The following is a 17,306-nucleotide window of genomic DNA, read 5'->3' on the forward strand; positions in this document are numbered from 1 at the left end:
GATTAACTAATATAACTAACAATAAACAATACATTTGTTATAGTATTTATTCATCTTTGCTAATAAAAATAATGAAAATACTTTTTTTTTTTTTTTCATTTTAGCTCAGGTCCATTAAATAAATATGAACAGAGACAACTTTTGATTTTAATGTCAAAATTAACAAACTAAGATTAATTTAAATTCATTTTTGGTTACACTTTATTTTAAGGTGTCCTTGTTACAGTGTAATTATACATTTAAGTACTGAGTAATATTAATTAACTTCATGTACTTACTAGATGGTTAGGATTAGGGTTTGGCTGAGGGTTAATTGCATGTAATTATGCATAATTAATTGTTATTATAATAGTAAGCACATGTAATATGAGTAACAAAGAAACTTTATAAATTAAAGTGTTACCTTCATGTTAACAAATGGATCCTTATTGTAAAGTGTTACCAATAACAATTCAATATAATATATATTTTTTTTTTTTTTTTTGATGCGGTACATATTCATTTTTCTCATCTTTTCTGTTAGGTTGTCACAGCCTGTTCTGAATCTATTTACTGTTCCCAAGACAAAACAATAAAGGCTTATATTGCCTCAAGTATGAAAAGATATAAACTTTATTTGTTGCATTGTAAATATAGTTTTCTATTTCTGACAACTGCAAATATTAAAAAAATATATAATGTAATAAACATTAAGTAAATGTTTTAGTGTGGCTGTACTTATTGTAGCTTTATAAGAGCATTTGTTTTCTTTCTAAGATGTATCTGAATTGTTGTACTCATCACAAATTTTGTTGACAGACAAACAAGCATAAGGATACCATACAAAAAATAAATAACAACATAAATGTCCAAGATTGACTACTGCAGTGTGTTAGCACATTTATAAATGCGATCAGAGAGCCACTCTGTTGTCTTTGGCCCATTTCTTCATGATGCGGATGATGTACTCGACTTGTGGGTTTCCAGTGCTCCTCAACATTGGCAAAACCTCCTTCAGCGTCTCTCTGAAAACAAACAAACAAAGCAAATAAAAAAATATATATATGATCTGTTTGATTTAACAGAATTTTGCCAAACTTGGGTGAGCTACGGCTGTGTATTTTCTCCCTTTAAAGCCAACTACATAATATTTGATACATATATTTCTAAGTCCCCTAAATTATCAAAATGAACAAAACTTTGCTGATAAACCTGTTGTACACAGTCAACTACAAGCCTTTGTCATCTGATATTCTATACTCTTTTAAACAAGTAAAAAAAGATATAATTCTAAAACTGTCCAACCTTCAGGTTGTGTTAGACATGTCTTTTTGCTCTAAAATGTAGATGATTTTTATAAAAACTGTGTTAAAATATTAGCTTTTGAGGAACGTTTATTTGTACATCTCTCAGTCATGATTGTATTGCATAGTTTTGTATGTTTTGCCCTGCAATTAAAAGCTATCAGAATGTCATCTTTTTGGCATATAAATATCAGCAACTGCACCAAATTGCACATTTTTGCTCAGTTTGAGCATTAATAAGCAGAGGTGTTTTTCGCCTCCTCGAGTGGGACTTCCATATTCTTACCATATCATACTAAATAGGCCATAAAAGGCTGATGTATTAAATATGATTCCCAGAAAAACACATAGGAAATAGAAAAAATAATGGTTTAAAGGTTCAATAAACTATGACTATTGTTTCATATGTCAGGCTTTAAATGTAGATTCTAATAATATTTTAGTCTAATAATCTGAACCAAATAATAATGGCTTTTAAATTGCATTTAACACCTTATTCCTCAAACGTGTCATTGGTTCATACCTGGACTCTTGACCTGCCAGTATGAGCTGGAAGATCCCGACACATGCTCCACGCTTCCCCTCCCAGTACTCAGGGTTTTGATCCAGTCTCTCTAGAGCATCAAATGCTTTAGCTGCATAATAGAACTGCCCCATCTGAAAAGAGGTCACGGAATAAATATAAATAATCTAATGAAACCTTCAGAAGAAAACACAACAAGCTGAAACTGGGCTGTAGAAACAACAGCCACAAACTTCTATGGGCTGAACAAATATCAATGGTAAACGGTTATCTCTATGGCTAGCACTCTACTGTTTTAACACACTGTCTTTACAGCCTTTATTAAAAAGCAATTAGTACCCAGCTGATATATGAATGAAAATGTGTTTATAGTCACGACTGGCTAAATCAGAATCTGCACCTTGTAGCAGTCATTTGCGATGAGCTGCAGGAGGCTGAAAGGGTCAGATGAGGTTTCCAGTCTCAGATAGAGCTCCCAGGCCTGTCGAGCCTTCTGATTCATAATGTCTAGAACAGAAGATGACATCAGACAGCGAGAGGTCTCATGCGTCTACAGAAATGACTAATCGAAAAGAGTTGATGTGTAAAAGACGCTTCCAAAGTCCATTCCAGTCCTTCATCTTCATTAAAGTCAAAACTGAATTTCACTAGCCCAGAACAGGAGATCTGTTGGCCATGGTTCAAAACTTTCAAAGACATATAGGAGAACCTACAGCAGCGTGCCATCCAGCTCAGGTAAACGTAATCATTCTTGATCTTCTCATTCTGGATGAGCAGGAACACCTGTTCACATTAAATTCAGATTTAGTCATACTTGCAGATGGTTCCTAAATCATATTTACTGAACCACGGTTGTTCTGTACCTCTTCAGCCTCCTTATAGTTTCCCAGGGCAGCCTTGGCTTGAGCGTAGTTAAAGTTGAATATGTCCTCGTTGTAGAAGTAACTCTGCAAGGAAGCAAGATAGATATTTGATGCTGATGTTTTTAATGCTTCTGCTTCCAGTCCAAACACTCTGATATATGTATTACCTTGACTGAGTTTAGATATATAAGCACATCCTCAAACTGCTTCAGCAGGAAGAAACAAGAAGCCATACACTGCCTGCCGGGTATTGTGTCTTACAAGAAAAAAGACAACAGAAAATAGATCATTATATGTGTTTTACATGTCCAGGGCACAGGGAAATGCATTCTCAGTGAAACAAATGTACAAAACTTACATTTTATTTATGTGCTATGTAGCTTAATAAATAAATAAATAAATCCACCAGGTAAGAAATGAACACTCGACAATTGCCTAATGCAAAAAAAAAAAAAAAATTTAGTAAATAAAGTTATTTGGTGACTCTAGAGTCAACTGCAATGTTCCACAGAGATTAATTACGTATTTATTATTTTTTTAGGCAACTAGGCAAAAATAGGAACAATCTTATTTTATTTTATTTTACAGAACAACAGTAAAATTGCAGTACTGATATTCATGTTTATCCTAATTTCTCTCCTGTCAAGTGTTAAACCACAGAGCTTTTATTTTTGCAGAAAACAAAAATGAAAGGATAGACCTCAAAGCTTCTCTGTTGTTGACAACAGATGCTCGGAACAAATTTGGGAAGATGAAGTTTGTGCGGAGCAGCAGTTACTGCAAACCGAGCCGCTCGGAGACACTGAAAACATCAGGTGTAAATGAACACAGTGCTGAGCTTCAAGCACTCGTCGTTTTAAAATGAATCTCACAAATGGCCAATTTTGGATTCAAAATGATGATTTTGAATTCCTACATTAGGGACAAACACCATTTTAATAAAAAAAAATATTTATAAAATGTATTCATAAAATAATATTTCAGTTTTACCATGTTAGGTGCAAATTAAATTTAGCAGTGAAATAGAAAGGACATATAATTGATAGGCATTTTCAGTCTAGGATGAGGCATAGGTTGTGCCAAGAAAACAAACTCTGTCACTGGCTCCATTCCATACAGCACTGGGGCCCGGCTGCTGAACCAGCGCTAATATTGTTATTGTTAGCCTAAACAATGATGTTACCGCATTCACTGGCTGAGCCTCCAACCAACTGGAAAAACTGCTGGGCAATTTTTAAATGGTCCCTCTGTAAAAATACATATAACAAGGTAAGAGAACATAGATTTGGGAAAACCTTTGGAAAACATGCACAAAGGCTTTGAGAGGAAATACTGTTATCTGATATGAATAAACCTCACGAACCGATCCGATATCTTGTCCCAAAGCAGCATTCACCACCCCCTTCAGAATATATTCCTGTGAATGACACAAATGCTATCATTGGCCCCAAAATGTATTTTAGACATGAAGTCAGAAAAATGAAGATGGAAAATGGTTATTTATGATGGAAAATATGATTTGATAAGCTTATAATTGTCAGTCCATTCATACTGGTACTGATGATCACATCCCATACCAGCAGATAAAACACATTATAATCACTTATAAACTCAGTAATAAGTCTAAAACAGTAAACAGAGTAAATAAAAAGAAATAAGCATTAGGGTGGACTAAATACCTGGGGTGTGGTGGGCTCAAGGTCTTTGATGAGTTTGTAGGCCTCCTGAATGTCATCTAAATGTGAGATGGCAAAGTTAATAACAAGCCAGTCTCATTGTATCTGCTAAAGACAAGAGGATACACCTGATCGACATACCTTGTCTGAGATAGTAGATGACCAGGTTGAGTCTGGCCTCTGATATAACATCAATTAGAGGAGGTAAAACCTGCAAGGCCCCCTCACCCCCACGAAACACAACCAGATTGTGCTGAATGAGCTCTTTAGCAAACTGAAACGAGCTGGATGAGATATCTATCAGGTTCTTCAACTCCGTCTAAAGAGTCAAGAGGGACAAAAACATTTACTTAAAGAACTCAATGCACATGTATGTTACCTAAATGCATTTTATTTCTTAGTAAATGTACCAACTGAACAAATTAGTCAGTTAATGTTTCATCTGAAATGACCTGAAACTAGCATAACATTATTTTTTACGTTATCAACATTTCATTATTTTTCATTCAGAAATGCACTACCATTCAAATGTTTGGTGTTAGTACATTGTTAGCAACGACCCATTTAACTGATCAAAAATGACAGTAAAACATTTGCATTGTTAAACAAAAAATACTTCAAATAAAAGATGTCCTTTTCAACATTCTATTGAGCAAAGAATTCGAATTCTATAAAACTATTAAGCGGCACAGCTGTTTTCAACATTGATAATAATAGGAAGTTTATTATAATTATTTCTGAGGGATCGTGTGACACTGAAAACTATAAAAAATTAAACTTTGCATCACAGGAAAAAATAAAAAAATTTATACAGATGTTTGAAATTTTAATATTACTTCACACAATTACTGTTTTTAACTTGGTGAGCATAATAGACTTTAAAAAAAAGTTAGCTTACTTTTATACAGTAGTGTACTTTTATACAGTAGTGTACAATTGATGTTGTGTTTAGGATCATGATCATCAGCGTTCATCTTGTGTATACTACAAAACATAGTAAAGAAACTGACCTCGGCAGCTTTGCCATTGTAGAGTCTGAAGTGGTTGCAGGCTTTGAGGTTGAGGGCGATAGTAGAGTCAGGAATACTCTGCAGATACACGGCCAACACCTCCTGAGACACGTCATAGTAATCCAGCTTATAGTAACACAAAGCCACATACACATTCAGGGCCAGAAAGTCTCTGCAGAATTGGAGAGAGACAAATCATTTGTCAGTATTTATGTTGTGCTGTACGAAGAATGTGTTGACATTCCATATATTAAAGACAGAATTAACCGCAAAAATGTTTATAACTACAATTCTAATTTTTTATATTATTATATTATTGTACAAATGCAATGTAAGGCGAATCATATGTTGATTGCGATCATGATGTAGTTCTGAAGCACCTGTTCTGCAGTAAGATGCGTTTGTAGATATCAATAGCCTCTTGGTAATGAGAGCGCATATAATGAATGGAAGCCAAGCTCAGCTGATCCTCAGTCACGTCCTCCAGGTTCTGATGGAAACCCATTAGCTTCTTTTCATCATTGAACTTCACAGAGAAGAACAAAGCAGATAATATCATTATCATCTGATGCACTACCATAATAATGTCCAGCAGGGCATGAAATATTATGAAAAACTGACCTTATGAGCTAAATGAAAGAGCAGGCGATTCTGAAGCTGAGTTTTTGGTCCTGAAAAAGACAGCATGTTATAATGCTGCAAAAAAAAGTATCTATATTTCTAATAATGGTGTTTTTGAACTTTCTATTTATAAAAGAATCCTGACAAAATGTATCACAGCGTCCATAAAATTTTATGTAGCACTGTTTTCAACATTGATAATAATGTTACTTATAGGCACCAAAATCAGCATATCAGAATGATTTCTGAAGGTTCATGTGACGCTGAAGACTGCAGTAATGGTGCTTTACCATCACAGGAATAAATTATATTTTAAAATACATAAAAAATAAAATAAAATTGTTAGAATATTACAGATTTTGCTGCATTTTCGATAAAAAAATTAAATAAAAGTACAGCCTTGGTGAGCATAAGAGACTTCTTTCAAAATCATCTTATAGACCCCAAAACGTTTGCCGGTAGTGTACAGTATGTGAAGACGAACCTTTTAATGCTGCCTCCTCGGCCTCTTTATAAAGCCCCAGGAAAAAGAGTGAACAGCCCAGATTTACCCAAACATCCACTGGACACTCGGGCCTCAAAGTGAGAGCTTTGTACTCCTGAAAATATTTAACAAGTAGGAATATTTCATGTTACATACAACTCATTTCAAATTAGACACAATCAGCCATAATGTCACACAGCCTCGCTCTTTAAAGGTGATTCATCCTCTAGTCAAGCATAAACTGACAGCATCCAACATCCTGGTGATTCTGCAGAATCTATCATGTCTTTCACTAACCTCCATTGCTCTCTTGTGGTCTCCCACATGAAAGGCACAGTAGCCAATCCAAAGGTCTGCATGCTCCACTGACACCCCGCCATTACGCTGAAACTGGCATCACAGAGTTTATGTAAATATCATAGAGTTGTAATCTTAGGTCTTATGTGTTTGTTTTTGTACCTCTAATAGTGTCAGGGCTCCTAGATAGTCTCTTTGGTTTAGATAATCCTCAAGTCTTGGAGTCTTTTTGGTTTTATTTTTCCTTTTCTTCTCATTAGAGCTGGTGGAAGCTTCCCCACCCACTGCTGGTTTCATCCGAGACAAGAGCTTCAGAACAGAAACAAGATGCTGCTTTCAGGATATACAAGATATATTGTATACACTGGGTTGTAATTATGCACCTGTAATATGTATTTATTTAATCCTAAGAATATTATTATACACCAAAAACACAATTATGCTTGTTTTCTCGGAACATTTTATTATGTGAACTTTATAACTATAAATATGATAGTTGGTGATACTCACCATGGTGATGATGCTTTCCTGTGCACGAGCATATATAATCCTGAAACTAGCCTAAAGTTAGCCAGTCATTACTAACACTCTGATCACCGTAAAGCCTATAAGAGGAATCACTAGATCTGCAAACAGAACCGATTTAGATGTCAGTTGATCCAGGAACAGTATTTCTAGTGAACTAGCCAGATTGGCTACTAGCTAGCAAACTTGCTAAGCGACTATGTTTAGGTGTGCGTATAAGATATTAATCAGATCTGCGTTTGTTTTAGAACAAAAGCAAACGATCCTACCTCCTGAATTAAATCAAATTCTAGATAATACCGCAGAGCGTGAATAAATGTGCTCGTCGTGTTGTGTGTAATGTCGTGTCTCGACTGCCATGTTTAGCGGCGCGGCGTCGTGATGTTGCTAAGCAACCAGATCAATGACGAAAGACCGCCACGTGATATGATTCATACCAAAGACTATCCTCCTTGAAAGGGAGTTTGTTCATACTCAACGCTTTGCCTTGTGATATGGATCGAAATATGGATAAAATATATCAGAGATGCCAAAGGAAATATCCGTAGGAAATATATAGAGATACTGTGTTGTTTTTATCACTATTTATTATATATAATTAAGTTAACCAAACAAAGATGCCCCAGTGGCCTAATGGATAAGGCACTGCGTTCAGTAATAATGTCCAAGCACACAAATGGCAAAACTGGTTATGAACTAATCCAAAAACAAGCTAATCTGAATCAGACAGACATTTTAGATTCTAAAACCATTGACAGATGTTTGTTCTTGATTTCAGCATGAAATAATTTTATTTAGTTCAATTTACATTTGCAGTAAATGTTTATTGATGTAATGTTTTGATGTTTAGATATTTGAATTGGAAAACAAAAATACTGAGGAAGATATTTATTTTATGCAATGTATGCAACATTTAATGCCACGACTTTATGAATCAGTTTCTGTGAGGATATGTGCATCCCCACCAGGACATTCTTATTCAGTCATGATAAACCATGGTTTACAGGGAAACTCAAACAGCTTTATCATGCCAAAGAGGATGCTTACAGAAGTGGGGATAAAATCGTGTATAACCAGGCCAGGAACAGACTAACAATGGAGATCAGAGTGGCTAAAAAGAACTACTCTGAGAAGCTGAGAAAAGAGCTTTCAGCAAATGACCCGGCGTCAGTATGGACTGGTCTGAAGAGCATCACCCTGTATAAGACACCAGCCCCACAGTCTGTGGAGAATCAACAAGTGGTTAACGATCTCAATGTGTTTTACTGTCCATTTGAAAAGGCCAGACTCACACCAGACACCTGCTCTGATCTGCACTTCACACATTCACCTACCCCCTGTTGCCCTCTGGCCGGAGCTACAAAGCACCAAAACAGCCAGACACAAGAACAGTTTTTTCCCCCAGGCCATATCCCACCCGAACAACACATATCACACCGCACACTGCACATATGCTCATTCACAGACATTTTCCTTTCTCTGTGTATTTTGTATTACTATTGTTCTTTATAATTTGTCTATTCTCTCTAATATTGTTTTATTACCTTAATTTTATGTGTCTGCACTATATTTGTACTTTCTAAACTGGAAGCTCCTAGCACCAAGACAAATTAATAAAGAGCAATAAAGCTCTTTCCGATTCTTAATTTAAGACTTTCAGGCCTCAATTTATGGATGGGTATTACTGTTTGAAATGGTTATTAGTACAACTACTTGGGTTCAAGTAGGTGTAGATTAAGTCATTAACATCCCTTCACACTGGTATTTTCCCCCTCAACATTTAGACAGGCTCGTCTAACCCCACTACTTAAGAAACTCACCTTAACCCATCTCTTAAGAGAACTACAGACCGGTTTCCCTTCTTCCTTTCATTGCAAAAACACTTGAACGAGCTGTGTTCAACCAAGTCTCTGCCTTTCTCACACAGAACCACCTTGACAGCAACCAGTCACATTTAAATATTGAAAGTTATTTCATGCGCACTATAAAATTCCTGATTTCATTGGTCAAATCGCAACCCAATGCAATCTCTCTCAAATGTCTTAAAACAAGCTTGCAATAGATGACCTTGTTAGGGTTTATTATAGAACACTGCTTGATTGACTACATTAACCCTTAAATAAGCCATCACATACATATGACTACAGATGACACATCTATTTGAATACTGTGCAAAAAAAAAAAAAAAAAGGAAAAAAAAAAGAAATCTTACTATTACAGATGCTGAAAAGCTGGTCTTGATAATATCATATGGACACTATATTCTTAGACAACCTAGGGCTTAATTACGCAAAGAAATAATCAGAAACAAGATTTTAAACAACCAAATTTATTGATTTCACAGGCATGGTTAACATTTTTCTTAAGACCAGTCTGCAGTGGTGCCGCCCCATTCTCCGGCCTGAGCCGTGGGAGCAGCAGACCAATCTTCAGTGGCAGGCTGAGCACTCCAGTCCTCTGTTGAAGAGAGAAATTAATTTACACCAAATGTTACACATTATTTTGTATAGTGCATTTTATGCTACTTGGCAGGAAAAACTTACCTGCAAACACCTCTGCTGTTGCAGGTTTGGCAGGAGCTAAAGTTCAGAATAGTTGATTAGTTAAATTTTTCCACACATTCAGTTGAAATTATTAAAAAATGTCCAAAATTGCATTTTGCATTTACCAAATATAATATGTGGGGAAATAAGTCTACAAGCAGCAGCTTACCCTCTATACCAGCTGGGAACTGCTGGATGGGCACAGATGGAACTTGAACACCTTCAGACCAGTCAGCAACCTCAGGCTGGTTGAAGTCAGGCGCAGGAGCGGTCCATTCTCCCTGGAACTCCTCCTTACCAACAGCCTTCTCAGCAGCAGCCTGCTCTTCCTTCTCAATCTAGAGTTAAAGCAGAGAGCCACTGACACAATTAGCACACTTTTTACAATAAAACAAGTGATGGTATAAAGCTACACGTGAACAGATTCTGAATGATAATCAGCTTCACAGGCTATTACACAGCAGATACAGATTGATCATTCAGCAAACAGTACGATAAATACAAACATTCTAGAAAATTCAACTTCAAATTTTGTATATACAAAACTCTATAAAAGATTCCTTAAATGTACTTGTCAAAATGGTTGTGTCCTTCTTACAAAATGTCCCTCAAAGTTTGTCCAGATAAAAATGGTTGTCTCATGAATTAAAAACTGGGCAAACAGAGAATTGCGCTTCAAAGCCCATGAGTCTGTCTAGTATGGCCTATATGACACCTTGATTATGCCTGAATTTAAAAGGGTAGATGCATGCGTTTCCCACAACAGGATTCACAAATGATGACAAAATGACTGATTCTGAATATGCGGATGAGGAAACTGATCAATACCTCCTCAGGATCTCTGTAGAAATACAGATCAGGCATGACCTCCCATGGGTGCTCCCTGGAGATGGTGCCCCTCATCCTCAGCACCTCTCTGGCCAACATCCACCACATCAAACCCACAGAGTGGGGACCCTAAAACACACCATTTAAAACCTTAACCTTAAAACCACACCGAACAAACACCACTTGCAGGAAGAGATTAGTTCTTTCGTACCTTGTTGTTGCATGGGATGGCGATGTCGACATATCTCAGAGGGGAGTCTGTGTTGCAGAGTGCAATGGTTGGGATGTTGACGTAAGAGGCTTCGGTCAGTGGCTGGTGGTCAGCACGAGGATCTGTCACGATCAGGAGGCGGGGCTCCCTGAAAGCAGCCTGAATCTGATTGGTGAAGGTTCCAGGAGTGAAACGACCAGCGAAGGTGGTCGCGCCAGTGCCAGAGGCAAATTTGAGCACAGCCCTCTGACAGGAAAAACCGGTGACAGTTAACACTAAAATCACCAGCAATCATACTAACACAAATTTAGTGCAAGTAAATGATTAGAAACATTGTGGCTCAGGTTACTATCAAACGCCAGTCATGGGGTATAACCCTCATGGTGTTAGCGAAATCCCGGCCAAGTCACTCTAGCACACTTCCGACACCCAAACACTCACAGCAGTGCCAGGTTTTAATAGTGTGCCTGGTTAAAAAGCTCTTTAGATTTTTTTTAAATTTGAGGATTTAAGACAAATGCTGCTGGCATTAATCAGGCTCGGAGTTTGTCAATTACCTGGCCAGTGTTTCTGGAGGAGATAACACAAACATCAGCTGGATTCTCGATGGCAACAATGGCACGAGCAGCCAACAGCAGTTTCTCCCAGGTCTTTTTAAGGTTGATGATGTACACGCCTATAGAAAAGCAAAAGTCACAGCAGTTATAGTAGGCGTTCCTAAATTGTCACCCAAACCCCTTTGACAAAACATTTTCTTAAAAGCACGCCCTGAGATGAAGTAAATATTTCCATAAGTTACCACACAACACAACCAAAATGTTAGTCAAAACTTGATATGATAAATATAATCAAATCATCTTATGCTGCTGCTGCATTCCAGTAGCCCCTCACTGCAGAACAAAGATCCAGGGGGCGGGGTTGGATCTACATCTAGGGGGTGGAGATTGGTAGGTTTAGGGGTGGGGATGGGTGAGTTTAGGGATCAGGGGGTGGAGATGGGTAGGTTTAGGGGTGGGGACGGGTAGGTTTAGGGGTGGAGACGGGTAGGTTTAGGGATCAGGGGGTGGAGACGGGTAGGTTTAGGGGTGGGGATGGGTGGGTTTAGGGGTCAGGGGTGGAGACGGGTAGGTTTAGGTAAATGTAAGGTTGGAGGAGTTGGATCTAGATCCAACCACACCCCCTGGATCTTGTGTTCTGCAGCGAGGACCATCTCCTGCATTCAGGCAAAAAGAAAGATGCCTTATTCTGATAACAGAAATAGTTTAGGGATGTTCACACTTGGGTTCAATCTTACAAGACCTCTTTCAGTGATCCTAATTGCAGTTTTAATTTTTCTGAACTCTGAACAGACAAGTAGCATGCAAAAATTGGAGCAAATTTTCAAGCCAAACATTAAGGTTGGTGTGATCAGGCAATAAATAAAAGATTTTTGAAATTTGATAAATCACTAAGCCATCTAACAATTTAATTTTTTTCTCAATAGCCCCCCACCCGCTTTCATTTTATAAATTTAATTTATGTTTTAAGTAACTCACAAACCCCCTGCAAGTAATAGTACTTTACTAAGATTGATAAAGCACTAGAAAGGCATATCACCCTAGTCTTTAACTGTTACTGCTTACCGTCACTCTTTCTCTTGTAGACGTACTGCTCCATCTGGAAGTCCAGGTTGGTTCCTCCCAGATGGGTTCCTGCTGCCAGGAACTTCAGCACATCCTCCTCCTTCATCTGAAGGACATCCAGACCTCCGGACATCGTGACCACTTTCCCTGCGTAACGAGTTCAGTGGGAGAGCTGGAAGGAAACACGAGCGTATAGATGGCTTAGCCTAAACGAAACTGACATGTGAAGCATTTTATTTTATTTTTTAAATAGGATGAATGTAGCTCAGGTCGCTATCAAACCCCAGTCATTGGGCGCATCAGCCCTTCTGGTGTTAGCGAAAACCCGGCTGTATCACTTTAGCACACTTCCGACACCTAAACACCGACAGCAGTGCGAGGTTTTAACAGTGTGCGTGATCCTCACAGAACGAAGAGCAATCTCGCCTCTTCATTAGCACGTTAGATGCTATACTTCAGGAATTGTATACTGTAGTATTAATGGTTCTTACGCTTGGCCATTGCGCTACTCTGACACGTGCTTCCTTGCAATTCAGGCCATCATATATTTAAAGAACTGTCGCAAACTTCAAATTTATCATGATATTTGATTACTATTGTTAATTATGGCCTTTATTCACCAAAGCCCGACTCAAATAGCCGTTTAAAAGTCGTCAAAATTATATAATTTGTGCTCACCACGAGACAACGCCGTATGGAGTTCTGCACCTAACGGCAAAAAGAGGGCGGGATGAGGAAATGACGTGCTTTATATACCCGAGTGTCCACCAATCATACTGCGGGATTTCTTGCTCTTCGCTTTCCTTTTGTCTAATCATATAAACATACTACCCCTAGCGGTGGAGGAGACTTCAGTTGTCAGTTCTTGATATTTTTCTTGGTTATGTGAAATAAAAATGATGGGTCCTCAAAAGGTTTAGGTGTTTTTTGCAAGAGTAAAAATTATTTGCTAATACAAGGATTTTATCATAAACACACTCCATCAACAATATAGTGAGTACAAATCAGGGTCATTATAATTAAGTAAAACTAAATCCATAATATATTGTTACTAGAAATAAAACAAACATTCAACAAACAACAACAACCTTAAGTATATTTTATTTGAAAGGCAACATTGCCCATTTTCATTTAGTGTGGCTTGGTATACTAAGACAAATACAACTATATATATATATATATATGTAGTTGTATTTGTGTGTGTATATATACTAAAATTAAAATGGAAAATATATAATTCAAAATATTAATCAAATAAATTAAAGTCAAAAATGTTAAATATTGCTTTCTAAATAAGAAAGCATCATGTTATACAGGTGCATCTAAAAAAGTTCATATATAATGAAAATTTCATATATTCTAGATTCATTGCAAGCTTGAGAATACTGTCAAGCAAAGCTGATTCAAACACTTGTGAGAGCTTCACAAGGAGTGGACTGAAGCTGGAGTCAGTGCATCAAGAGTCACCAGCTCAGACGTCTTCAGGAAAAGAGCTACCAAGCCACTTCTGAACCAGAGACAACGTCAGAAGCGTCTTACCTGGGCTGTGAAGAAAAAGAACTGGACTGCTGCCCAGTGGTCCAAAGTCCTCTTTTCAGATCAAAGTAAATTTTGCATTTCATTTGGAAATCAAGGTCCCAGAGTCTGGAGGAAGACTGGAGAGGCACAGAATCCATGCTGCTTGAAGTCCAGTGTGAAGTTTCTGAAGTCAGTGATGATTTGGGGTGCCGTGACGTCTGCTGGTGTTGGTCCATTGTGTTTTATCAAGTCCAAAGTCAATGCAGTCGTCCACCAGGAGATTTTAGAGCACTTTATGCTTCCATCTGCTGACAAGCTTTATGGAGATGCTGATTTCCTTTTCCAGCAGGACTTTAACACCTGTCCACAGTGCCACAACCACTTCCAAGTGGTTTGCTGACCATGATATTAATGTGCTTGATTGGCCAGCCAACATGCCTGACTTTATCTCCAATTGGAATCTATGGTATATTTTCAAGAGAAAGACGAGAAACAGTCGATCCAACAATACAGACGAGCTGAAGGCTCAATAGTGTCTCAGCAGAGCCTCAGGCTGATCGCTTCCATCCCACACCTCACTGATGCTGAAGTTTGTGCTAAAGGAGCCCCGACCAAGTACTGAGTGCATAAATGAACATACTTTTAAACATACCTTTACATAACTTGAACTTTTCTGTTTTGAAAATCCTTTTTTTGATTGATCTTAGGAAATATTCTAATATTTTGAGATACTGGATTTTTGACTTTCATGAGCTGTAAGCTCTAATCATCAAAATTAAAACAAAAAAACTTTTGAAATGTTTTACTTTACATGTAATGAATCTAAAATATATGAAAGTTTCCCTTTTTGAAAAAAGTTACAAGAAAAAATGAACTTCACGATATTCAAATGTTTTGATATGCACCTATTGTTAATTTTGATTATGTAAACTCCATCACATAGCAGCACAAGTCTAATGTCTGCATTCTTGTTTACGCTGGACATTATTATGATATCATTATTATTTCCTTAGGGAGCCTAGCTTGTTTCTGATAATATGCTTGAGCCATTTTGCAGTTAGGTAAATAAAAGCTGACAGGAGTCTGGTGTCATGTGTTATAATTACTGCTCCCTGTTTGATTCGTGTCACTGCAGTGCTTCTGTCCCTCTAGGTGTCCTCATACCTGCCCCCCTTCACACTGTCTGGCAGCATGTCTGGGGACTCTGAGCTGTCAGGGTTTGTACCATCAGCAGCACCCAGCAGAGCACAGAATAACAGTGAAGCAAGATCATTTTGTGCCATAGTAACAGTATACTACACCATTGTTTTCTTTTCTTTTTTTCCCTAGCAAAACGCTAAAAGAAAGCAGCATTGATATTTATCCACCTTCACTTAGTGCATTGGTCTCAAACTCAATTCCTGGAGGGCCACAGCTCTGCACAGTTTAGTTCCAAATCACACCTGCTTGGATGTTTCTAGTGATCCTGAAGACCTTGTTTAGCTGGATCAGGTGTGTTTGATTAGGGTTGGAGCTAAACTGTGCCGAGCTGTGGCCCTCCAGGAATTGAGTTCGAGACCAATGACTTAGGCTGCGTTTACACTGGCAGAAAAAAATCAGATCTTTTGCCCATATCTGACACAGATCGGAATTTGATGCACGCGTGTAAACACAAAAATCCGCACGAGATCCGATTTTTTCGTATCCGATCTGAGCCGTTTCTAAATGTGGTTTTAAATCAGATACATATCTGGACATCCGACCTACGTATAAACACACATCCGATTCTCCACAGAACCCCCAATGCGAGGGTGACACGTTTGCTCATAAAGATTTTTAATGGCGTTTTAATGCCGGCGTGCTCTTAGAAAAGATGTGTTAAAAAATTACACATTTTGTGTCAATATTAAATAAAAATGTGTAGAAAAGAATATGTGTAGTTTAAAAATCAACACAACTTGTGTATTTAACACAATACAGATGCATCTCAATAAATTAGAATGTCGTGAAAGTTATTTCAAAAAGTGAAACTTTCATATATTTTATATATATTTGGGCTGCCATGTCATCTGCTGGTGTTAGTCCACTGTGTTTTCTGAAGGCCACAGTCAATGCAGCCATCTACCAGGAAATTTTAGAGCACTTCATGCTTCCTTCTGCTGACAAGCTTTATGGAGATGCTGATTTAATTTTCCAGCAGGACTTGGCACCTGCCCACACTGCCAAAGGTACCAAAAGCTGGTTCAATGACCATGGTGTTACTGTGCTTGATTGGCCAGCAAACTCGCCTGACCTGAACCCCATAGAGAATCTAGAGAGTCAAGAGGAAGATGAGAGACACCAGACCCAACAATGCAGATGACCTGAAGGCCGCTATCAAAGCAACCAGGCCTTCCATTACACCTGAGCAGTCCCACAGGCTGATTGTCTCCATGCCACGCCGAATTGAGGCAGTAATTAGTTTACTGTGTGGAGACGTGCTGATATCGCATTTGGTCTCGTTCTGTATCGAGTATCTTGTCAGTGTCTGCGCTTGTTTGGCCATTTGTTGTGGAAAAATAAGGAAAGTAGCTTACAATCTAAATTTGCTAACATGATATCAAATAATTGATGTTGTTTATTACACAATCAGAAGATGGACCATTTTCTATGTTCACCATTCAGGTAAGCACTGCAGTAAAACTCACACTAAATCATTCCAAATGATAACATCAAGCATTCTTTCATTTATAAACTTTAGTTTATATTTTAGCATTATTTTGATCTTTCATTAGGCAGAAGACTCTATGCCATTGCAGGCCCAGGAAGGTATGTAATATCAGCACACAGGTGGGTTAACTACTGTAGGAAGGAGAAATATCATCACATAGTAATTGCTTGCATGTGTCTTAGAGTGTCTTTGTCTCAAACAGCTACCCCTTTACTGCAGACAAGCTGAAGGCTAAATCCTCAATTGGAGTCTTCCTCTCTATGGATCTCAGCATTTTTGGACAGAATTTAGGATAAGTATTAAAATTAAATCTGGCATAATTTAGTTTACAGTTCAGCTGAAATGTTTGTATATGTTATTGACAAGCTGTTACTATCATCTTTATTTCTCTAAAGAATTCTACCTCAGCTGTAGATAAAATAGTCTAACAAATTAAAATTACTGTTATTTTCCGGTCTTTATCTGTTCAGTCAGATTTTGTGCTGCAAAACATCCACGACAGCCAGATCTGTGCATCAAGACTTGCAGTGTGAACGCAGCCTTAGTGGATTAAAACTCAGTGACAAATGCTAAAAATGTAGTGTAGGTTACAAACCACCATTCACAATCATTT

The 17,306-nt window shown here is 37.8% G+C and overlaps 2 protein-coding genes across 2 annotated transcripts; both read right to left on the reverse strand.

Annotated features, from left to right (window-relative positions):
- Window positions 1-586: 586 nt before the first annotated feature.
- Window positions 587-7,662, reverse strand: LOC306878932 (intraflagellar transport protein 56). The gene is made up of 18 exons (XM_079431551.1): window positions 7,552-7,662; window positions 7,268-7,383; window positions 6,920-7,066; window positions 6,758-6,850; window positions 6,461-6,575; window positions 5,977-6,026; window positions 5,736-5,881; window positions 5,356-5,527; window positions 4,487-4,664; window positions 4,349-4,404; window positions 4,033-4,086; window positions 3,853-3,916; window positions 2,837-2,925; window positions 2,670-2,753; window positions 2,520-2,589; window positions 2,207-2,313; window positions 1,807-1,940; window positions 587-1,004 (listed from the first exon to the last, which is right to left on the reverse strand). The coding sequence occupies exons 2-18, from the start codon at window positions 7,268-7,270 to the stop codon at window positions 893-895; spliced, it is 1,674 nt and encodes a 557-aa protein (XP_079287677.1). The 5' UTR covers window positions 7,271-7,383; window positions 7,552-7,662; the 3' UTR covers window positions 587-892.
- Window positions 7,663-9,591: 1,929 nt separating this feature from the next.
- Window positions 9,592-13,266, reverse strand: LOC306879450 (small ribosomal subunit protein uS2). The gene is made up of 8 exons (XM_079432403.1): window positions 13,165-13,266; window positions 12,487-12,658; window positions 11,422-11,540; window positions 10,865-11,110; window positions 10,654-10,782; window positions 9,995-10,163; window positions 9,826-9,861; window positions 9,592-9,739 (listed from the first exon to the last, which is right to left on the reverse strand). The coding sequence occupies exons 2-8, from the start codon at window positions 12,617-12,619 to the stop codon at window positions 9,645-9,647; spliced, it is 927 nt and encodes a 308-aa protein (XP_079288529.1). The 5' UTR covers window positions 12,620-12,658; window positions 13,165-13,266; the 3' UTR covers window positions 9,592-9,644.
- Between the last annotated feature and the right edge of the window lie 4,040 nt (window positions 13,267-17,306).

The sequence above is a fragment of the Barbus barbus genome, assembly GCF_936440315.1.
Source record: "Barbus barbus genome assembly, chromosome: 13".
Lineage (NCBI taxonomy): Eukaryota > Metazoa > Chordata > Actinopteri > Cypriniformes > Cyprinidae > Barbus > Barbus barbus.